This window comes from Hemibagrus wyckioides, linkage group LG25 (genome assembly GCF_019097595.1).
Source record: "Hemibagrus wyckioides isolate EC202008001 linkage group LG25, SWU_Hwy_1.0, whole genome shotgun sequence".
NCBI lineage: Eukaryota > Metazoa > Chordata > Actinopteri > Siluriformes > Bagridae > Hemibagrus > Hemibagrus wyckioides.
Genome location: NC_080734.1, coordinates 20,110,892 through 20,137,830, shown reverse-complemented (window position 1 = coordinate 20,137,830; position 26,939 = coordinate 20,110,892). Strand labels below are relative to the sequence as shown.

At 39.0% G+C, this 26,939-nt stretch overlaps 1 protein-coding gene across 1 annotated transcript in view; it reads right to left on the bottom strand.

The window, feature by feature from the left end:
* Positions 1-18,888, bottom strand: part of cnih3 (cornichon family AMPA receptor auxiliary protein 3) — a 39,443-nt gene extending 20,555 nt beyond the window's left edge. Inside the window, exons 1-2 of the mRNA XM_058378666.1 lie at positions 18,253-18,888; positions 11,802-11,870 (exon numbers count right to left, since the gene is read on the bottom strand). Coding sequence (XP_058234649.1) covers positions 11,802-11,870; positions 18,253-18,330 — 147 coding nt within the window. The 5' untranslated portion in view covers positions 18,331-18,888. The remainder of the gene's footprint in view (positions 1-11,801; positions 11,871-18,252) is intronic.
* Positions 18,889-26,939: the final 8,051 nt, after the last annotated feature.

Here is a 26,939-nt window from a genome sequence, read left to right as displayed (position 1 = left end):
GCACAGATCTCCACAACTCCAGCAGATTTACTTACCCAGATTCATGACGAGAGCCTGGACTATAATTAGACTCCTCTCACCCAGCTCATGCCTTGTTTCCCCCCAAATTAAACACCTCCGTAGCATTACAAAACAGTGTTTCTGTCCGCAGAACTGTAGCTCACTGGGCAGCTTTTTTCTTTTTCTTACTGTTCTATGTAAGCTCTAGAGACTGGGTGTTATGTGTGAAGATACCAGAAGATCAGCAGTTTCTGAAGTACCAGCCTGTCTGCCACCAACAATCACAACAAAGTTACTGAAATTGTATTTTTCTCCATTCTGATGTGAACAGTAACTGTGAGCGTCCAATCTGAGGCTCTTGACCTGATCTAATGTATTTTGCTCTGCCCTCAAAGGATTGGCTGATATGATAACTGCATGAACACACAGGTGTACTATTAAAGTAATGGACTGAACAATAGACTCTTCTCTGTGTTGTGGTCCTTTTCCTGAAGACTAACACTGAGAGAGAATGAGGAGGATCTTCCTGCAGGACATCCAGGCCTTTAACTAGGACAACACTGGACCTTTCTGTGCCTGTCTGCACAGCACCTACAAAACCCTCAATACTCTCAACACACTCAACACACTCAATACTCTCAACACACTCAACACCCTCAATACTCTCAACACACTCAACACACTCAACACCCTCAATACTCTCAACACACTCAACACCCTCAATACTCTCAACACACTCAACACCCTCAATACTCTCAACACACTCAACACCCTCAATACTCTCAACACACTCAACACACTCAACACCCTCAACACTCTCAATACTCTCAACACACTCAACACCCTCAATACTCTCAACACACTCAACACCCTCAATACTCTCAATACACTCAACACACTCAACACCCTCAATACTCTCAATACACTCAACACACTCAACACACTCATAAAACCCTCAATACTCTCAACACACTCAACACCCTCAATACTCTCAACACACTCAACACCCTCAATACTCTCAACACACTCAACACACTCAATACTCTCAACACACTCAACACCCTCAATACTCTCAATACACTCAACACACTCAACACCCTCAATACTCTCAATACACTCAACACACTCAACACCCTCAATACTCTCAATACACTCAACACCCTCAATACTCTCAATACTCTCAATACACTCAACACACTCAACACCCTCAATACTCTCAATACTCTCAATACACTCAACACACTCAATACTCTCAATACACTCAACACACTCAACACCCTCAATACTCTCAATACTCTCAACACACTCAACACCCTCAATACTCTCAATACACTCAACACACTCAACACCCTCAATACTCTCAATACACTCAACACACTCAACACACTCAACACCCTCAACACACTCAACACACTCATAAAACCCTCAATACTCTCAACACCCTCAATACTCTCAATACACTCAACACACTCAACACCCTCAATACTCTCAATACACTCAACACACTCAATACTCTCAACACACTCATAAAACCCTCAATACTCTCAATACACTCAACACACTCAACACCCTCAATACTCTCAATACACTCAACACACTCAACACACTCAATACTCTCAACACACTCAACACACTCATAAAACCCTCAATACTCTCAATACACTCAACACACTCAACACCCTCAATACTCTCAACACACTCAACACACTCATAAAACCCTCAATACTCTCAACACACTCAACACACTCAACACCCTCAATACTCTCAATACACTCAACACACTCAACACCCTCAATACTCTCAATACACTCAACACACTCAATACTCTCAACACACTCAACACACTCATAAAACCCTCAATACTCTCAACACACTCAACACCCTCAATACTCTCAATACACTCAACACACTCAACACCCTCAATACTCTCAATACACTCAACACACTCAACACCCTCAATACTCTCAACACACTCAACACACTCATAAAACCCTCAATACTCTCAACACACTCATAAAACCCTCAATACTCTCAAAACACTCAACACACTCAACACCCTCAATACTCTCAATACACTCAACAACCTCAATACTCTCAATACACTCATAAAACCCTCAATACTCTCAACACACTCATAAAACCCTCAATACTCTCAATACACTCAACACACTCAACACCCTCAATACTCTCAATACACTCATAAAACCCTCAATACTCTCAATACACTCAACACACTCAACACCCTCAACACACTCATATAACCCTCAATACTCTCAACACACTCAACACACTCAACACCCTCAATACTCTCAATACACTCATAAAACCCTCAATACTCTCAACACACTCATAAAACCCTCAATACTCTCAACACACTCAACACACTCATATAACCCTCAATACTCTCAACACACTCAACACACTCAACACCCTCAATACTCTCAATACACTCATAAAATCCTCAATACTCTCAACACACTCAACACACTCATAAAACCCTCAATACTCTCAACACACTCAACACCCTCAACACACTCATATAACCCTCAATACTCTCAACACACTCAACACACTCAACACCCTCAATACTCTCAACACACTCATAAAACCCTCAATACTCTCAATACACTCAACACACTCAACACCCTCAATACTCTCAACACACTCATAAAACCCTCAATACTCTCAATACACTCATAAAACCCTCAATACTCTCAACACACTCAACACACTCAACACCCTCAATACTCTCAATACACTCAACACCCTCAATACTCTCAATACACTCAACACACTCAATACTCTCAATACACTCATAAAACCCTCAATACTCTCAATACACTCATAAAACCCTCAATACTCTCAACACACTCAACACACTCATAAAACCCTCAATACACTCAACACACTCAACACCCTCAATACTCTCAATACACTCATAAAACCCTCAATACTCTCAACACACTCAACACACTCATAAAACCCTCAATACACTCAACACACTCAACACCCTCAATACTCTCAATACACTCATAAAACCCTCAATACTCTCAACACACTCAACACACTCATAAAACCCTCAATACACTCAACACACTCAACACCCTCAAAACCCTCAACACACTCATAAAACCCTCAATACTCTCAATACACTCAACACACTCAACACCCTCAATATTCTCAACACACTCAACACCCTCAATACTCTCAATACACTCATAAAACCTTCAATACTCTCAATACACTCATAAAACCCTCAATACTCTCAATACACTCAACACACTCAACACCCTCAATACTCTCAATACACTCATAAAACCCTCAATACTCTCAATACACTCAACACACTCAACACCCTCAATACTCTCAATACACTCATAAAACCCTCAATACTCTCAATACACTCAACACACTCAACACCCTCAATACACTCATAAAACCTTCAATACTCTCAATACACTCAACACACTCAACACCCTCAATACACTCATAAAACCCTCAATACTCTCAATACACTCAACACACTCAACACCCTCAATACTCTCAATACACTCAACACACTCATAAAACCCTCAATACTCTCAATACACTCATAAAACCCTCAATACTCTCAACACACTCAACACACTCAACACCCTCAATACTCTCAATACACTCAACACCCTCAATACTCTCAATACACTCATAAAACCCTCAATACTCTCAATACACTCATAAAACCTTCAATACTCTCAATACACTCAACACACTCAACACCCTCAATACACTCATAAAACCCTCAATACTCTCAATACACTCAACACACTCAACACCCTCAATACTCTCAACACCCTCATAAAACCCTCAATACTCTCAATACACTCAACACCCTCAACACCCTCAACACACTCAACACACTCATAAAACCCTCAATACTCTCAACACACTCAACACACTCAACACACTCATAAAACCCTCAATACTCTCAACACACTCAACACACTCATAAAACCCTCAATACTCTCAACACACTCAACACACTCAACACCCTCAATACTCTCAATACACTCAACACACTCAACACCCTCAATACTCTCAATACACTCATAAAACCCTCAATACTCTCAACACACTCAACACACTCATAAAACCCTCAATACTCTCAACACACTCAACACACTCATATAACCCTCAATACTCTCAACACACTCAACACACTCAACACCCTCAATACTCTCAATACACTCATAAAACCCTCAATACTCTCAACACACTCAACACACTCATAAAACCCTCAATACTCTCAATACACTCAACACACTCAACACCCTCAACACACTCATATAACCCTCAATACTCTCAACACACTCAACACCCTCAATACTCTCAATACACTCATAAAACCTTCAATACTCTCAATACACTCAACACACTCAACACCCTCAATACACTCATAAAACCCTCAATACTCTCAATACACTCATAAAACCCTCAATACTCTCAATACACTCAACACACTCAACACCCTCAATACTCTCAACACACTCAACACCCTCAATACTCTCAATACACTCAACACACTCAACACACTCAATACTCTCAATACACTCATAAAACCCTCAATACTCTCAATACACTCATAAAACCCTCAATACTCTCAACACACTCATAAAACCCTCAATACTCTCAATACACTCAACACACTCAACACCCTCAACACACTCAACACACTCATAAAACCCTCAATACTCTCAACACACTCAACACACTCATAAAACCCTCAATACTCTCAACACACTCAACACCCTCAATACACTCATAAAACCCTCAATACTCTCAACACACTCAACACACTCATAAAACCCTCAATACTCTCAATACACTCAACACACTCAACACCCTCAATATTCTCAACACACTCAACACCCTCAATACTCTCAATACACTCATAAAACCTTCAATACTCTCAATACACTCATAAAACCCTCAATACTCTCAACACACTCAACACACTCATATAACCCTCAATACTCTCAACACACTCAACACACTCAACACCCTCAATACTCTCAATACACTCATAAAATCCTCAATACTCTCAACACACTCAACACACTCATAAAACCCTCAATACTCTCAACACACTCAACACACTCAACACCCTCAATACTCTCAATACACTCAACACACTCATAAAACCCTCAATACTCTCAATACACTCATAAAACCCTCAATACTCTCAACACACTCAACACACTCAACACCCTCAATACTCTCAATACACTCAACACCCTCAATACTCTCAATACACTCAACACACTCAATACTCTCAATACACTCATAAAACCCTCAGTACTCTCAATACACTCATAAAACCCTCAATACTCTCAACACACTCAACACACTCATAAAACCCTCAATACTCTCAATACACTCAACACACTCAACACCCTCAATACTCTCAATACACTCATAAAACCCTCAATACTCTCAATACACTCAACACACTCAACACCCTCAATACTCTCAATACACTCATAAAACCCTCAATACTCTCAATACACTCAACACCCTCAACACACTCAACACACTCATAAAACCCTCAATACTCTCAACACACTCAACACACTCAACACACTCATAAAACCCTCAATACTCTCAACACACTCAACACACTCATAAAACCCTCAATACACTCAACACACTCAACACCCTCAATACTCTCAATACACTCATAAAACCCTCAATACTCTCAACACACTCAACACACTCATAAAACCCTCAATACTCTCAATACACTCAACACACTCAACACCCTCAATATTCTCAACACACTCAACACCCTCAATACTCTCAATACACTCATAAAACCCTCAATACTCTCAATACACTCAACACACTCAACACCCTCAATACTCTCAACACCCTCATAAAACCCTCAATACTCTCAATACACTCAACACACTCAACACCCTCAATACACTCATAAAACCCTCAATACTCTCAACACACTCAACACTCACAACATTCTTAAAACCCACAACATCCTCATTACCCATAAACCCTCAATACCCTTAATACTGGTTAAGGTAACAATTTCATTGCCACTTATTTTAAGCTCCGGGCGCCTGCGCTATTGATTCTGAAGGCCTTATGGCCGGGCAACACATGATGTCAGCCACTGGCTGAAATATGATTGGATAAATACTCTTATCATAAATATCCACTACTGGAAGCAGCGCAACCAAGAGAGAAAAGCTGTGAAATGTAGAGAATAAACTATTGGGAATAATTTAATACACATCATGGAAAAATATATTAAATATATTAAAATGCAAGTCAGTGATTCAGATCACTGCTGTTTAGGCCAGCAGAGACGGCCTTACTGTCCCTGACGGCCCACCATTACTCAATACCCTCAACACACTCAGAACCCTCAACATCCTCAATACCCTCAACACACTCAATACACTCAAAACCGTCAACACGCTCAACATACTCAAAACCCTCAACACGCTCAAAACCCTCAACACGCTCAACACACTCAAAACCCTCAACACACTCAAAACCCTCAACATGCTCAACACACTCAAAACCCTCAACACACTCAAAACCCACAACACGCTCAACACACTCAAAACCCTCAACACACTCAATACACTCAAAACCCTCAACACACTCAATACACTCAAAACCCTCAACACACTCAATACACTCAAAACCCTCAACACACTCAATACACTCAAAACCGTCAACACGCTCAACACACTCAAAACCCTCAACACACTCAATACACTCAAAACCCTCAACACACTCAATACACTCAAAACCGTCAACACGCTCAACACACTCAAAACCCTCAACACGCTCAAAACTCTCAACACGCTCAACACACTCAAAACCCTCAACACACTCAATACACTCAAAACCGTCAACACGCTCAACACACTCAAAACCCTCAACACGCTCAACACACTCAAAACCCTCAACACACTCAAAACCCTCAACATGCTCAACACACTCAAAACCCTCAACACGCTCAAAACCCTCAACACGCTCAACACACTCAAAACCCTCAACACACTCAAAACCCTCAACACACTCAAAACCCACAACACGCTCAACACACTCAAAACCCTCAACACACTCAATACACTCAAAACCGTCAACACGCTCAACACACTCAAAACCCTCAACACGCTCAAAACTCTCAACACGCTCAACACACTCAAAACCCTCAACACACTCAAAACCCTCAACACGCTCAACACACTCAAAACCGTCAACACACTCAAAACCCTCAACATGCTCAACACACTCAAAACCCTCAACACGCTCAACACACTCAAAACCCTCAACACGCTCAACACACTCAAAACCCTCAACACGCTCAACACACTCAAAACCCTCAACACACTCAAAACCCTCAACACGCTCAACACACTCAAAACCCTCAACACGCTCAAAACCCTCAACATGCTCAACACACTCAAAACCCTCAACACACTCAAAACCCTCAACATGCTCAACACACTCAAAACCCTCAACACGCTCAAAACCCTCAACACGCTCAACACACTCAAAACCCTCAACACACTCAAAACCCTCAACATGCTCAACACACTCAAAACCCTCAACACACTCAAAACCCTCAACACGCTCAACACACTCAAAACCCTCAACACACTCAAAACCCTCAACACGCTCAACACACTCAAAACCCTCAACACACTCAAAACCCTCAACATGCTCAACACACTCAAAACCCTCAACACACTCAAAACCCTCAACACACTCAAAACCCTCAACACACTCAAAACCCTCAACACGCTCAACACACTCAAAACCCTCAACACGCTCAACACACTCAAAACCCTCAACACACTCAAAACCCTCAACATGCTCAACACACTCAAAACCCTCAACACGCTCAACACACTCAAAACCCTCAACACGCTCAACACACTCAAAACCCTCAACACGCTCAACACACTCAAAACCCTCAACACACTCAAAACCCTCAACACGCTCAACACACTCAAAACCCTCAACACACTCAGAACCCTCAACATCCTCAATACCCTCAACACACTCAATACACTCAAAACCCTCAACACGCTCAACACACTCAAAACCCTCAACATGCTCAACACACTCAAAACCCTCAATACGCTCAACACACTCAAAACCCTCAACACGCTCAACACACTCAAAACCCTCAACACACTCAAAACCCTCAACACGCTCAACACACTCAAAACCCTCAACACGCTCAACACACTCAAAACCCTCAACACACTCAAAACCCTCAACATGCTCAACACACTCAAAACCCTCAACACGCTCAACACACTCAAAACCCTCAACACGCTCAACACACTCAAAACCCTCAACACGCTCAACACACTCAAAACCCTCAACACACTCAAAACCCTCAACACGCTCAACACACTCAAAACCCTCAACACACTCAGAACCCTCAACATCCTCAATACCCTCAACACACTCAATACACTCAAAACCCTCAACACGCTCAACACACTCAAAACCCTCAACACGCTCAACACACTCAAAACCCTCAACATGCTCAACACACTCAAAACCCTCAATACGCTCAACACACTCAAAACCCTCAACACGCTCAACACACTCAAAACCCTCAACACGCTCAACACACTCAAAACCCTCAACATGCTCAACACACTCAAAACCCTCAACACGCTCAACACACTCAAAACCCTCAACACGCTCAACACACTCAAAACCCTCAACATGCTCAACACACTCAAAACCCTCAACACGCTCAACACACTCAAAACCCTCAACATGCTCAACACACTCAAAACCCTCAATACGCTCAACACACTCAAAACCCTCAACACGCTCAACACACTCAAAACCCTCAACACACTCAAAACCCTCAACATGCTCAACACACTCAAAACCCTCAACACACTAAAAACCCTCAACATGCTCAACACACTCAATATTCACAACAGCCTCAATACCCACAAATCCTCAATACACTCAACACCCACAACATCCTCAATACCCACAAAACCCTCAACACTTACAACACCCTCAATACCCTCAACACACTCAGAACCCTCAAAACCCTCAACACTTTCAATATTCACAACAGCCTCAATACACCCAATACCATCAACATGCTCAACACACTCAAGACCCACAACACTCACAACACCCTCAAGACCCACAACACACTCAACACCCACAAAAATCTCAACATACTCAACACCCATAACACCACCTGAACCGGATTTATACACAGCATATATTGCATATATACATTAAAATCTGCACTTTACTCATAAATCACAATGTATATTGTATACTGTATCACATAGTAATATCTATATAGATGCACTATATTTTAATATTTTAAATATTTTCTATTCTTATATATTTATATTTTATATATTTGTATATATTTTTTATGTTACAGTTTCACTATAATACTTAAAATCTTAAAGTCTATTTTACTGGAATGATTTTTATGGCACAAACAAGACATTTCACTACAAGTCTTACTGTGTATGATTGTGTTGATTGTGTATGATTCTGAATGTGACCAATAAAATTTGGATTTGAATTTGGTCAGTAAATGTATGCCTGTTTTGCTGCTAGGCATCAGAGCATAATTTATTACACTAGGCTGGGTGCTGGGCAGCTCGAGGGGAAATGTTCATAGAAGAAAAGATGAACTGGGAGACACTTCCCTGCAGCATGTCATGTAAATTCTATAGTGTATGTGAACCACCTCATGGCAGATATGCACAGATAAACACGATACACTTGTCGGATGAATCTGTGACACGCCATTCCTAACCCTCATTAGGGTTTGTCCCAATGACAATTGGAATTGAGCCCTTAAGGACAATTTAGTGTTATCTTCATTGGTTTTGCCAATATACATTTTATTTAAGTCATATCAAAGTCATCCTGTAATATATTTGAATTACTGAAAGTTCAGATTCTGCTAAAATAACAGCTGTTAGCTGATTAGGATTTCCTTTGTGCATTCATGATGTTTTAAAATGTCAGCCCAGCATCACGCAAGATGCCATGCTAAAGCTTGTACTGGATATTAGCAGGGTTTATCAGAGCACATTATGATGAACAAAGTCATGAAAGCACACTGTGATGAATAATTTAACCACAGTTGGTGCATGCATTTGATAATACTTATTATTTTCTTATACTTGATATACTCAAGTATAATCAATCAATAAATCCTGTTCAGCACAGCTGGAGTCAATGAAGTATTAATAATATGAATAGATAAATCCAATCAATAGTCTGGAGGCCACAAATACAAAAGTGTCCGGATTTGAAATTATTTTAATTATGGTTAAATCCACAACCGTGTTTCATATCTGCACTACGATGTTTAAATTAACTTCAGTGCATTCTATATTTAAGTGGTCTTTGTCACATATACATTAAAGCACAGTGAAATTCTTTTGTCACATATCCCATCTTTGGGGGTTGGGGTCAGAGGACAGGTTCAGCCAAGATTCAGACCCCATGGAGCAGGGTGGGTTAGGGGCCTTGCTCCATGGGCCCAACAGTGGCAGTTTGGCAGTGCTGGGGCTTGAACCCCGATCTGCCGGGCAACAATCCAGAGCCTTAACCACGTGAGCTACCACTGTCCCATATTTAAGGTTTTCTTATATTGTTGTGTGTGCGTGTTATGAAGTCTATCTATCTATCTATCTATCTATCTATCTATCTATCTATCTATCTATCTATCTATCTATCTATCTATCTATCTATCTATCTATCTATTTCTCTGTGAAACTCAGTGAAATTACCCCTGTGAAAGAAGAAAATGTGACGCTTGAAAAGCAAAGTTTTAGAACAACATTCAGATGTGAATAGAAATAGAAAAGCAGTATTTTTCACTGTGTGATAAACTGGCAGCATATCCTAATAAATTTCAATTAAACCGGCAAAATTGAGTCTGACAATATTGCTGTGTTGTTGTTTTTTTTTCTTGTTTGATTATTTTTTATTTGCTTGGTTTTTTTTTTTCTTTCTTTCAGTTTGATTTATTTAAAGAAGTGCAAACTATGAAAGTTGGCCCTGTTTGGGTGTGATGGATTGCATTTGTCAGTCACTGAGTTTCCAGTAAAAGATGAAGTTCAGAGAGCTGCTTGCTGTGTTATTCAGATAGAGCTTCAGATGACTAAATCGTTCTTAGGCTCAGGGGCAGGAAACATATCAGACTGCTACTGCAGATCAGAGAGACTGCTTAAATACGGTCTTCTAACTTTATTCACACATAAGGAGTGTAAAGATATGACACATCAAATGTATGAAACCATAAATCCTAATAGCAAGGTTATAGTAAGCTTATGGTATTACATAAAAAGCAATAAAGTTAAATTTTGTATCGTAAAGCACTATAGTAACACATGACTTATTAATTTGGTTAAAGAAACTGCTGGAATGTGTAGACCTTTCTAGACAATGTCATAGTGTTTTAATCAGCATTAATATGAAACAGTGACTAGCTTAACTAGGGGACACAAGGACACAATAACTGTGGGTAGATTATTATGTTTTGTTATGTTGTTGATTATTGTCAACAACAATAATCAGCAGTGTGTATAATAAAGTAGTGAATGATAAAAAATAGTTGTTTCTATGTAGCATGAAAACTCTTCCCAGGTAACACTAACAGCTAGTGCCCACTATTATTGTAATAATAGTGGCCACTATTGTAATATTACAATCTACTGTAAAGTATCACACACACACACACTCCTTGGTGTTTTCGGTCTATAAAATGTACTTACTGCGTGGAATGGATTGCCCTGATCAATCGGCACTCTGAAGTCTGCATGGAGCTCATCAAAGGCTGTTATCTAAAACAAGAAGAAGAAAAAGATCATTAGACAATAAATAAATAAATAATATCTGTACTATATTTTCAGCTGTCCAGTTTGTGTCCATGACAGCTTCAGATTCCTGGTTTTGGCTGCAGGAGTAGAAAATGATGTGGTCTTTTGCTGTTGTAGCAGCTCAAGGTTTAATGTTTCGTGCATGCTGAGGTACTTTTCTGCTCACAACAGTGATTAGTTACTCTATCCGTCCTTGCAGCTTAAATCAATTTGAGTTTTTTCTTTGATTTCTCATCAATAATGTGTTTTCACCCACAGAACTGTCACTGTCTCACTCAATGCTTTATGGTTTTTTTGCATCATTCTGTGTAAACTCTGGAGACTGTTGTGTCTGAAAATCTCCGGAGATCAGCAGTTTCTGAAATACTCTATCTGTCATAAAAATCAGTTTATGCAGCTTTACATTGGACAGCAAAAGAAAATATTAAAAGCCCATAAAATACAATTTATTTTAGTGCACAATCACATGAAATTAAATGTTAAAATATAAACAGACCAGCCATAACATTATGACCAGCTGTCTAATATGGTTTTGGTTCCCCTTTTGCTGCCAAAACAGCTCTAACCCATCATGCAACTGTGTATTCTACACCTTTCTATCAGAACCAGCATTGTGTTTGTGTAGATTTTATTCACAGCCCATTGAGCATTAGCATCAATTAAAAAGTAGAACTTTATTTTAAAAAATCCAATGGCTTTTTGTATTAGTGACATTATGGGGTTGCTTATAGAGTTTTTTGGATGTCTTGGTTGTTTTTTTAAAGGGTTTATTCTACTTAAGTCATGCGTTTTGGAGTTAATTAATGATGTAAGGCAAAGTGTTTCTGTGTTCATATTTAAATTAATTATTATATATATAATTATATTGACTTTAATTTGAGGAAGCAGATTGAAGATGCTGAATTACAGCGCTCTAATCATAAACATCATCAGATTAATGTGCATGATATTTGCCTGGGGTGATGGTAATTCTGGTGTTTGATTTGTTCCCATCTACACCACATTTGTTATAACAGACACGTGTCCTGTAAATTTCTAATCTAAATAAATCTAGTTTCAAAATTTATTGTGAATTTATTTATTGTGAACTTTTTCCAGCTGCTCAGAGTTGTTTGTTTGTTTGTTTTACTCAGCTCAGATGGAGTTGGATGATAGAAATGATGAATGCCCAATATATTTGGGTCCAGAGTATCCTGACAGAGCTTTGCCCTAACTGCAGCATAACAATGATGGAGACGTGTGAAGCTTGCAGGCTGGGAGAATACTGCTGACATTACCTTCCTCTGACAATGCGTAGTCACAGCAGGGAGTAGAGCAAACAGCAGATATGCCTGCTGAGCCCTCTAAGAAGAATAAGCCACCTAAATAAAAGTATATACCTTTGCTGATTTGTGGCAGCTGGGACGAAGGCAAAGATGGTTTTGTTGCAGGGAAAGTGAAGAGAACGGAACGCATCTTACGAGGGTTAATGCAAACTGGGTCACAGTTGAATTGAAGTGAACTTTGAGCTCAGCACAAAGACATGAACCCCAAGCAGCTAATTATCTGGATGATTGACTGTTGCCATGCATGAGACGTGGCACAACCAGCCCTGAAGAAAAGTATAGCTGCTCTGACCAGCTATCAGCTACTAAAACACCGGCCAGGAGATGGTCTACCCACTGGACTGGCCTGTGTTTCGGCAGCTGGTCAGATTGAGGGATTGTGCAGTTCAGTGGCTTTAAATCAGGTAGCATGTAAACATTCTGAAAGGAAGATCTGAATTTTGCATGCAGCCATTCAATATGAAGTGGCCACACACTGCAGATACGCTGATCTTCTATGTCTGAGATATTAATACTCCAGTAGTGATATTTAGCATCTCAGTGTTGATGAATGCACAGTGCCTGCTGGCCATATCACAAAGGCATGTGTTTCTAATAGTGACAAGGGCATGTGCATGCACCCTGAGGTGTTGGTCCAGCGCATGTTTCCCTGTTGGGAAATGCCCTTACTTTAGGTTTTCTTCCTCCAAAGACAAAAACTGTAGTGACAGATGCCTCCATGTTTTGCCATCATATCAATGTCTTTGAGATGAAATTTTCTAATGTGTGTCTAATGCTGCAAAACCTTCAGGGGATCACACAAACCAGTGCAGACTGATAACAGCATGGTGGTGTTTTACATCAACCTCCAAGGGGTCAACAGTGAGGTGGACAAGGAAAGAACTATAAGTAGGCACAAAAACACACCTTCTGTCTCACAAGATGCCTAAGATACCTGCCAAGTCGACACAGACCCATAGCAGACGTCTTACAGCAGCTCTGTGCCTGGGAATTGGCAAATGTACAGGAAGCAGTTTAGATATTCAGGGTACGGATATGTTGACACACAATCAGCCAGTTCCACAGATGTGTACTTTCCCATAGAGGAACACTGTGAGAAAGAGTTTAAAATGATAGCTCTGATCTCTCAGGAGTTCTCTCAACACTGAGTGATCCTCAATAAATCATAACTACTGGTGAGTATTGTCTATTACCGCTTTGGCAGGGTGTGCTATCAGGATGTGTGACCGATCCTTGTGATTACTTTTATATCTAGTTTCAAAGGAACTGTAACAAAGTAAAACAGAAGATTGTGTGTGTGTTCTGTGAGACTCTGTGACTGCACTATGAGTGCATTGCAAGGCCACTTGGGTCAATAAGGTTAGGACCTTTTATAAGATACCCACATGGGAGCACAGCCACAGTCATGAGATTGACGACTTCGATATTTTTGCTCGATAAGGAATGAATCAATGAATAGTGTTCATTGGTTACAAAGAAAACCGCCCTTCACCTAACTGTAGATACTGGCTCTGTATCTATTTGTGTATGTTTTTAAAATATGTGTAATAGTGTTTCATTTGTTTTAACATCGCAAAGTTTTAGATTCATGTAAAGCACTGTACTTAGAAATAATCTCAGATTTTGTTATCACAGTGTTGCAGTACATCGTCACACCTACCACATATCCATTCATCACTTTCTTAAGTATATAGCAATCCTTAACTATGTAGAAATAATAAAACAACAATGCGTTTTAATTCTAGATTCCTATGGTGTCATAAAATATTCCATAATATTATGCATAAATTTGCTTACTTGTGCATCCTTCAGCTGTGGAGTACGGAATAACACAGACATTCCCTCTATACAAACTGTATGTTGCTTAAAATTCTGACCGTATCCTGCATTATTCATGGCTGCCCGTTCTATAATAATTGCATACAAATCCATAACTCAAAAATAAATGGTCTCTGATGCGGAAAACACAAGTGGCACATAAATAATTGAACAGTTCTCTTTAAATGTTAACAAAGACTGAAACACTCTTGAACTGGGTCAGTTTGCTCAGTCTGTTCATGCACACTGTAATGAATAATTTGATTAAAATCTTATTTAATACTTCAATTAGACCCTTTTAAATGTTGTGTAAGCATGCAAAACAATAACATGCAGAAAAGTTACGACAATTCATGCAAAAATGAATCATTATGAGTCATATTGGGTGACGCAGCCAATAAAACCATTGTCGGCTCTTGCATCGTATGCGCTTCATAACACTCATTAATTTAAGGCTTTAAAAATACTTTAAAAGGATATACTGTATGTATAATGCCTAACTAATTGGTTCTTCATACACAGGTTTTATCTAACAATACACTACAGGGTCATTTGGCTATGCTCTATATTTTGACTTGTATTCTATCTATTCAGAAATACAGTTGACTTTTATATTAATTCACTGAGTTTGTCACATCAGATTATTTTAAAAGACTAGCAGAAAAATACAAGTAAGAGCATAAGCATGAAGAGATCTGAATTACAAATCGAAAATTTCTGTCAGTGTTTGAGGTTTGATCGAAGCTGTTTAGGTCACTGAGTTTACACTTACTGCAGCATAACAGTTTGTCCCACTGTTCCAGTGGAAAATAATAATAGACCTATAACAGGACTATAAACTACAACTTAATACCACTGAACACCTGACAAAGGTCAGTTACTAATTGCTAATTAGATCAAACAGTAATTAGAATCTTTGTTCAATTATTTACAAACTTACAATAAAACTTTTTGTGACTGTCTTTGCCTTGTAATGTTATATGAATGTATATTTGTCTTGGGTTTCTATTATTATTGTTGGTATTATAATTATTATTGATATTAATAATAATATTAATAACATTAAAAATGTACTAGATTGTACTAATTTGGTAGCACTTATTATAACATGCAGATACAGTTTTATCTGCTATGAAATCCGTATCTGTTGTAAAGCTTGAGGACAATAACATGAGAAACAGGTTGCTCGCTCTCCTCCATGCCACAGTAAACTGCACTGCCTCAGCACACTTCCTCCCCCAGACCACACAGATGTGTCCTCAGAAACAATAAAACTAATAAGCATAGCCATGATTAAGAGTTCTCCATAAGGAACTGACCTACATAATGCATTAGCTATTTACATGATTTTGCAAAAAATAGCATACACAAACACTGACACACTTTATTAGGTTTCCCTACCACATACTCACATTTACTGGCCATTTTATGAGGTACACCTACCCTTTAGGTGACTCTGTAGGTGTGTACTGACTGTAGCCCTTCTGCTGATATGCACAATATTTTAGCAACCACAGTGAAAAGGAGCCACCTCAGGACCTGTGCTGACACGGCTGTGTGTGCTGCTGGAATGCATGTATCAAGGACCAGCAGCGTCCACAATTGTCAGTGTTTTGACAATTCATATGACTGGCTACTTCAAAAGACACAAAACATACCTCCTGAAAATTACTGACCACTTTGACTCTGCAGATGAAGCATAGCATTAAAGTGCTGAAGAATAAACTCTCGCAAATTTTATTAGACACAAAAATAACAATTGAAAAACAAAATCAGAATTAAATGTTATAAAAATAGAGAATTGTCATTTACAGATTCAGCACACCCCCCTGATCCAGAGCAAATTACATTTATCTCATTTAATCAGCTGAGCAGTTGAGGGTTAAGGGTCTTATTCAAGATCCCAACAGTGGCAGCTTGGTGGTCCAGGGATTTGAGCTCACATTCTTCTTATCAGCAAGCCAGCATATTAAACACTGAGCTTCTCACTTCCACCACACTAAAATGTGGAATATTCACTTTCAGTATTTATGTCAGGGCAAATAGAGAAAATAACCTTCTCTTAAAAGCCATAAAGAAAACAATCCTATGATGCCACATGCGAATTTAATGAGCTATAGTCATCATTGGGAAGTTTTACTGGCCCTACTGTGGTTATAAGCACTTAATCATTAACACTAAATTGTCTTATCACTAAGCACTGCCTTCACTTCTAAAATTCACTCACTTCCTGAAACAAAGACAGGATTCTGAGGAACTTCATCTTGATGCATCCAAGTCAGAATCACTTGAGTAAACGTTTACTGTTAGTCCTAGTGCACTACAATAATTCAGCACAGGTTAAACCACTGTTCTGTACATCATTTATGAATGAGACTGCATATAACTGAGTAATGACTAATGAGGCTTTTAATGATATATTTTAATGATTTGAAGCATGCAGAACAGAGGATTCCTATCCGTAAATAATTTGAAGGAAAAATACGCTCCTAGAAATAATCCCCATTAATGCATGAATGACTTTAAGATAATGTGCCGGGAGAAAGCAAACTCAGGATGAACGAGTGAGTGAACTGGGCCAAATCTCAGAGATGGCAATATGATGCGTAGGTTATGTGCAAAGAAAACAGGGACAGAGGAAACCCCAAACAAGCTGGTGACACGAGCGTTTCTGTATAATGTGAAAAACAAGTGAAATAATTCTGTTTTTTGGGTATATGTGTATATATATATATATATATATATATATATATATATATTATTACTATTATTATTTTTATTTTTATTTTAGGAAGTCAAGTCGTGATGAGATGATTTCCCAGGGAAAATCTGGTTTCTACCGTGTCTGGGGTAAATCTATGATTGTGAAACTCATGACCCTGTGTCTCCATCATCAGCTCATTAAGACTTTATACAGGAACTCTGTTTATCATCGGAACTGTGTGTATTAACAGGGGTTACACTGCATCATAAATAATCTGCACTGAAATATAAGCAAGTAGGCTTATCATTAATCAAGATATAACCTGTATCCTTAACTACTAATCACCAAATGCGTACAGAAAGCTAGATATTTGCTTTGAACTTGAGAGTCAAGAAAAAGTGTGTTAGGAAGGTAAGTGAAGCATCTATTAAACACAGACTGAAAGGATGCTGCTGTTTGACTGAGATACACAGGTAACGACAGATACAAAAACACTTACATGCCAGATAGCGAAGAAGATGAGGGAAGCACAAAGGACGAGGGAAAGCATGTAACAGAAGGCAGCGAACGTGAACATTATTGATCACTGTTTTAATTTCCAATCGGCGTCAGAAAAGAAAGGAAAAAAGATGGGAAAGAAAGCGCTTTACGCTTCGAGTGACAGCCAGGATTCTAACATCTTCATCCAGCACAGCGACACGTCTCCTCCTATCACTGACCGGGGTTTTTATTCTATAGACTTTCTGATGTCAAAAGGAAGTAAAGTAAAATCCCATGACTGCAATCTGAAGAGGAATGGAATGAAGAGAGAAGATCAAATCCTCGTGCGGTTATCCTGACTGCGGGAACACACTGAGCGCCGGTTTGTTGTGGAAGAGAGATTACTGCGGGAGGAATGGGAGGAAAGAGAGAGAGAGAGAGAGAGAGAGAGAGAGAGAGAGAGAGAGAGAGAGAGAGAACAGGACCTCTCCTCACAGTCCTCTTCCTCACACCTTTGGCTCAGTATGGTGCTGAATTAAACAGGTGGATGTACAGATCCTTCCCTCATCCTCTCTCTTTATCTGGGGCTTCAACACAACTCCTCTGTCCAACACAATTTGCGCGGTTTTGTAATTAAACCCCTGTTTGTTTGTTTGTTTGTTTGTTTGGGTTTTTTTACATTTACATTTTGAAATCACTGGAAATTATTTTTAATTCAAGATTTATTACCAAAGAACCAAAGGCCTTTCCTTTCCAGGTTACGTACTTCTTTTTTACAACCTAAGACACTAAGTCTTCATCAACTACATCCCTTGGCGCCATCTTGCGGATACACTTTGAAATGTCACATTATTTATCTGACATAATACATTTCTACTTGCACAAAAAAACAAGTCTCATATTCAGAAGTATTCAGCAAAACCCAGCCCTTTATGGGAGAGCTGCAGGCAGTGAGGTCATGGGCTAACCTACAGGATCCCAACCCGCGTCCTGTCCTACATGTGCTAACCGATTCCCAAAACACTTGATTTAACTAATTAGTTAATGAACAGCTTGCCCATGAACTGCCCTCCCGTGAAAAGCCCTTCCGGTAAAAGGCCTTTCCTGAGCCCTTCCTGAGATGATGTGGTCACTTTAGAGCAGGGGAAATGGGGAAATGACGATAGTGTAGGACATGGATTACTCCAGAACCAAGGTTGGGAACCTGTAGGATAACTGGTACAAATCCTAAATAATGCTTTAGAGTGGGCTTCACTGGGCAGCTCATGCTCTGGCATGCCCACACAAATCCCATGTGGGACCACTGTGGGTTATCTATGTGGGTTTAAATTATTGCATAAGTTTCAAATAAATAACATAACTTTCACAAAAATAAAACAGGATCCACAAATAAACAGCAAGTTATTCACAAATCTAAAATGAGATCCTCACACTGGCATTTCCACATGAATCCCATATGGAGGCCATTCTGGGTAAGTGAACACTGGGGCAATAGCCTTTGTTCCATTCATAAGCCCGGCATAGGATTTCTGTGTGCACACTCTGAAATGGCCAGACAAATCCTATGTGGGGTTATTGTGGTTTTGCCCAGAAGGGACCAGTAACCTTTCTTCCCTAATATGCCCACATCAGGCCACTGGCATGGAGCCAATTTCATGCCAATATGCAAAATCCCCCATGGATGTGAGCCCAGTTTCAGCTGCATCAGTGTGATACTGACCCCACAGCACAGACCTGATTTGGCCAGCCCACAATTTGCTTGTTCACATTGAGCCCTCACTGGTCCACACAGTGGTCAGGTTTTCTAGTATAATAAATCACCTAATATTACATACACTTGTATGTTTCTTTAATATTACATTCAAGTCATAATTTACCCATGTTATGTTTAGATAGATAGATAGATAGATAGATAGATAGATAGCTAGATAGCTAGATAGCTAGATAGATAGATAGATAGATACTTTATTGATCCCAAAGAAAATTCCAAATACCCAGCAACAATAGAGACAGTAACACAGTTTGTAAATTGCACACTGTATATCTTACAAATAGTCAGTTTACACAGGGTAATGTGATAACTGACCAGAAGTTACTAGTGCATGTTAAGAACAAAAACTACAAGATATATAAGAAGCAAATAAATACAGATCGGTTACCATGGTTTAAACTTCATGGCTTATTTCTAGGTCAGATTATAATGCTTTCGTGTTGATATGATAGCCTGTAAAACTACCACATTAACAACGTATATTATGTTTAATTAAGCCTATAAAAGTCATAAGTGCACCTTAACGTTATTGGCTAAAATGCATGTAAATTATTAGGAGACAAGAACCAAGTGATCCTTCTCACTAACCTGTATGGATCATTTAATAATATTTTCATTAGCTTGAGGATAAGGAAACCACCCCATTACTAACCGTCTTCAGTTGCTGTGTTGAATGTACAGTGTATACAGGGTGAGGATGATACATACATGATACCTCAGACTGACGGTGTGCTGAAGTGTGTGACGGATTTACGCAATAGCCAATAATGTTCACGATACCTATACATACTTCCCTCTTCAAATCTATACATACCTGACAGTAGCTTATGGAACTAGCTAAATATGGAGAACAGAAAAAAGAGTTAAATAAGGTATTTCTATATCTGTGGAGGACTTCTCACCACCACCTTCACCCACACGTTACCGCTAGGATGCTAGGATTATATCCGTGCTGAGATGTGTGATTATTGGGTTATGCTAGAGTTATGTGCTGAAGCTGAATTCAGCCTTCAGCTGCACTGATGATGAAGGAGAGCTGTAGAGTCATCACTGGGATTCATGGTGTTATCTAATTAGCCAATCGTGTGCAGCCGCACAATGCAAAACATCCTCCAGGTGCAGGTAAAGTGCTTGAAATGTTCACATGAATCATCAGAATGAAATAAACGTGTCTCTGTGTCTTTGATTGTGGAATGGATGTTGTAGCCGCTTTGAGTATTTCAGAAGCTGCTGATCTCCTGGGATTTTCACTCATAGTTTAAACGGAATGGTACAAAAATGAGTCCCTACAGGATTAATGCATAATCAGGCAAATTCACTATTTGGAGAAGCTTGGAATTATTCGATTTACTGCAAATTTTCCACTGTTTTGGGCAGAGAAGCTGCGTGTGACATCATCACAAAGCACATTCGTCCAAAACCCTATTCTATTCACATGTGTGGAACATGAGTACAGTTTAAAAGAAGAATCCTTGCAACAATTAAACAATTCAAATAGTTTCTTAAAAGGCACAGCAAAGCCTTTCCTAATGAAAACAATCACAAAAAAGAGGAGCAAGTTCTGTGGGTGGAAACATCTTGTTAATAAAAGATGAACATGGCTGGGAAAAGCCCCGGTGATTTCTGTCTGTCTGTATTCATGATAGCTTTAGCTTCCGGGAGTGGAACCCAAAGTGGTCTTATGTATAATGTACACATACCAAAGTGTAGCTGGGAGAAAATTAACGGCTAAATATTAACACTGAGCCACCAACATCTAGCATGGTGTACTGAAGTCTGATTTTTATTGAAGCAGGTGCTCCCCTGTCTCCCTCTGGTGGCAGAAACCAGTCTAACACGCTGTCTCTGTCTGGTCTCTGCCACCTTCTAGTGGTGGACATGAGGTCTAGCTGGCTGTCCCCTTACACACTGGATAGTTAAAAAAAATAGAAAATCAATTTAAAATTATTTTAAAATGGAAGTGAAAACAATTTAAAATGATATAAATGTGTTTTGATTACATCTGTATAGCAGTTCAAACTTGCTAACATATAAATAAATGATTTAATGTAAAGTTAATATAAAATATTGTTACTGATTATGTGGTGTACTTCCCTTTAAGAATATTTAGAAATACCTACAAAATACCTGCTGTATTTCTCTGGTGATCAGATGAGTGTTGTTTGGTTGCGGGTCTGCTGAGCTGCTTTTGCTGCATACTGTGGGACACGCTGAGAACAGCAATGATGGTTTATTTCTGGTCCAAATACTACTTTCATCTTGGTTGTATAACCCCACAGAATGGCACCATGGATCAAAATAATTATCATGAACAGAGCATTTTTAAATACCTACTGTATACAGAGTCGTGGCGAACCAGGAGCCTATATGAGGGGACTTAGGGACGAGGGTAGGGCCCAGTAACACACACCATTTAGAGATGTCTGTATTTGTACTGGGAAGGAAAACCACCAAACCATGAGGAGGGCATATAAAGTAATTAACTACAACACAACTGTGTCTGCCTGATGCACAGCCACTTTGACTTATTTGATTTGTAAAATGCTCAACATAATATGTTGTATCTTCATAAATAATCACTTAACTACACAAAACCATGCAGAAGTAAGGTTTCTGCAGGTTTCTGCATACTGACCATATTTACTGACATTTACTGAACTATATTACCCATTCAGTCAGTCAAAAAGCATTAGAAAACACTTATTTTTCCCTTTCCCTCCATATTTCTAATTCTTACTCATAAATCATATTCCTTCCCCTTCACTTTCTGTTATTTATAACAATAACAAAAATTTCCGTCTTAACTTTTCTTGAACTTCTAAACACTAGGGAAAGAGAGCAGACTGCCTCAATACTCAAGCTTCATCCCAGTGATGTGGGTTAGCTTTAAAACTAAACATCCAACCTTTCAGATGCTTGTCTGGGCCTAGAAAGGTGTCAGTGACAGACAAGGTCAGTCAATGTGATCCAAGGGGATGCAGTTCTGGCGCAGGAGCTGGAAACTGGGGTCCCACTGTGGTCTGCTCTGGCAGTACATCTTCAGGAGACGGTTCTTGGCTGAGATACATATCTGGAAAGTAGTCAGCATTTCCACCAGGAGCGGTATTTCACTGGGTTTTGTTGAAGTTAGCAGCTGGTCTGAAAGTCTTTTCCAGATCACATCATCTGAGACAGAACCAGTCTGAAGAGTCACAATAGATTGGATCCATTTTGCTCTTTTACATTGTCTCTCTGTCTTGGAGGTCTTAGATGGTCAAATCTAGCACAAAGATATCGATTCAACAAAGCTGAAGCTGGCATGACCTTTGTGGTTGAATGAAAAGTGCGTCAACAGAAACATCTTGAGTCATTGGTTTAGAGAGCAATAGCCTTAAGAGGAATTAAGAGCGTGCTTCATTGTCTGGAAAAATCTTTTGTGCTCAGAATTGGCTGGCATTCTTCGGACTCCACTTGTGGATCATTATCACTCTGACAAAGTATAGGTGGCTTTGAGAACCTACCCCAGGGCCCAGACTATGAAGAATATGAGAGATTGTTGTCTTATGCAGAGAGTAATTACAGAGTAATTGCCAGATATTCCTGCAACTATTTAAAGTTGATGTAGGTCTTTTGGCAGACTGTCAACATTTGACAGTCCAATTTCATGTCCTTTTATCAATTTTAGAGAGATGTCCTGTTCTTGGTCATGCCACTGTGGTGGCCCATGTTGTCCTCTTGATGACCATAGGCTTCTCAAGGTTTCATGGTACAGCTGATATTTTGGAATTTTCTGTACCCCTTTTCTGACCATAACCTTTTGCTAGAGATCCAATATATGCTTAGCTCCTTGTGGACCATGGCTTCAGCAGTTGGATAAAAGATGGTATCAAGAAAATCAAGGGTTAATCAGGTACAGGATGTGATTTTACTGTTCTCTTCATTCCTATTTGTCATTCCTACTTGACTTTACTTTGGTGTTTGCTTGGTCACTTTAAAGGTGGAAAACCCATATGATTTATCTTGGTTTGTTTTGTACATAAAAGAAACTGGTACTTTAACAGGGGTGTGAAGACTTTCCATTATATTAAATTTTGTTTAATGATCTGAAACAATCCAACATGACAAATGTACAAAACCTGAAGGAATCAGAACAAATAGGGCTAATTCTTTTTTTTTTCACAGCACTGTAACTCAGAATGCCTTATAAGAAGGTAACTCAGACACCTCGTTTTATATGAATATTTGCTCACTCCAGCATATTGCAGCGTTTTACTGAGGTCAGGGGTGTTCATTCTGTAGGTTGATACTGCAGTGCAGCAGCTTGTCTTCAATCACACATGGATAACTACCACTTAGACAACACTGGCTACCATACAAGTACTTTGAAGGCCTAATTAGAAAACAAATGTAAGAAGTAAAACCCAATTAGATTAGAATTAGATCTAATTAAGAAATATAGTATTTTCCACCTCTGATCTTGAAGCAGAATATCTGGATTTAAATTTGCTCAATTCTTGTGGAATGCAAGATTGAGATATCCCCTTCCTCATGGACAGTAAGAATGAGGTTAACTCACTAACATTCTCCAGTAAACCAGACTGGTGTGAGGCATGCAGATTCCTGCTGTGATTATGACATCCATAAAACCTACTGGAAAGCCTTCAGGAACTTGCGTTGATTGTGACAAGAAGCTATAAAATATGAATGGCTTGTGCAGGAAACAACACTTGCTGCATTATTTTTATCCATTTTGCCATTTCACCTAGTTAAAAGATAGCTCTAGCTACCAATCACAGCACTCTAGTTCTCCTCTGTCATGGCCACTGGGGAGTCGTTTGGCTGTTTTATAATGAACACCACATGCATGGAACTCCACTAATAATCAACACACTAGCACCAAACTCTGTAATGATGTATAGTGCTGATTAGTCCCTGTAGCTCTGTCCGAGCCATACTGGATTACACAACGGGTCATAGGAGGGTCCATGTGCAGAGTTTATTAGAGGATGTGAAGGTCAGAAATTAAGCAGTGCCACAGTCAGAAACATAGAGGACAAACAAATCTGAATCAGAGTAATGACAATTACAGCACAAAAATGCAAACCTGGAAATCCAAACAAATAACGAATGGTTCAGAAAAACATAATGAGAACAAGTGCAACAAAGTTTTTTTAGTGTTTCTGGAATAAGGATAAATGAGGATGTAATTTATTTATTTCTAAATGAGCTAAGTGAACAGGAAATTAACTAATATTGTGGTGCTTTGGCCCTCTGCTGGTGTGGAGTAAAATCATCAGCTATAAGCCTAGGGCATATACTACATGATACACACTGTATTATTTTTCATATAGCATTTAAAAAAATATATATATATTGTTCATGTCTTTATTAATCTATCACCCTGTGTACATACACTGCACAAGTTCTCAATCTATTAGATCTTTTTCCAAACACATTTTTGTGTATGTAAACTTGACCTATGGAATAAAATAATAATAAAGATTGAATAAACGTCACTGTACTGTTAAGATGTCCAACACAAAATATGGTAAAGAAAGTGACCTGTACATTACACTGGACACCATTGACACTAGTAGCATACATAAAATAAAAGGTTGAAGGTATTTTTTTCTATAAAGGCTACAACATACAAATCTTCATATTATTATTTTTTGCAGTGTATGACCATAATCTAAAGCATGCATCTAATACATGTTTTTAATAATCTGTCATCACAACATGTGGGCCACATGGTTTTAGTGTAAAATGGACTTCATGCACATGAAAATATTACAAAAAACACATTATGTGAACCCTACTAATCCCAACAATTCCAACTGTTAGTAATACAGTTCTACCTCATTAAGCTCAGTGCTTTGTCTGCACTACTTTAGGGTAATAAACCTGGCACTGTTTCATTTGTCTGGTCCTGGGTTTATTTCTGATTTGCAGTTGATTGGCCAATCACAATATACATGGTATGGTTCCATCATTCACTTTAATATGGGAATGCCTCTCATAACCTCTGGCCACTTTAATAGGAACACATGTACACCTAGTCATTCATGCAATTATCCAATCAGCCAATCATGTAGCAGCAGCACAATGTATCCTGCAGATACAGGTCTAGAGCTTCAGAAACACTTTGTTGATGAGAGAGGTCAGAGCAAAATGGCCAAGCTGACAGGGAGACCTCGGTAACTCAACTAACTTCTCTTTACAACTCCAATGAGCAGAATGCACAAAACCTGAGATGAACAAAGAACAACAGCAGAATCATATTTAACTCAGAGACTATAGTAATCAGACGTGCCAGTGGTTTTTTTCCAGGCTCCAACTGTCCAGTTTACCACAATTTTGCCATTCTAATGTTTTATGTGTACAAATCTGAACCTTTATTCACATGATCATATGCTCTGTGCTGCTGCTACATTATTGGCTGACTGGATAATTACATGTTTAGGGATGCATGTGTTCCTAATAAAGTAGTCAGTGAGTTTGTAGGTTTATAGACAAAACACCTGGATATCTACAGAGCTCTACAGATATCTAGTTTTGGCATTTCTAATTGGTAAAATCTTTTTTGCTATTAGGAAATTGAAAAATATCTCCTAACATATGATATATTTCCTCACAATGTTGTATAACACAGGCCTCAAGGTGTTGAGGGGTATATTATAGTCGTGACTTACCCTTAGCTGAGACTGACCATTTTAGTGACACATTTGGTAACTTGGGACACATTTTTGGGACACTCTGCCTTTACTTTCATCATCATGACACATTTAAAATGTTATTCAGTATACTTGTTCACAGAATCAGAAAGTCACATTTCATTAACAGGAATTTTCCAAATTCATCATCACCTTTTTGTGATATTGTTATTTTGTAAAACTGGCTATATATTATGATGTAGGCTTAAGTAATATTCTATCATTTAAATGATCATTTATTAC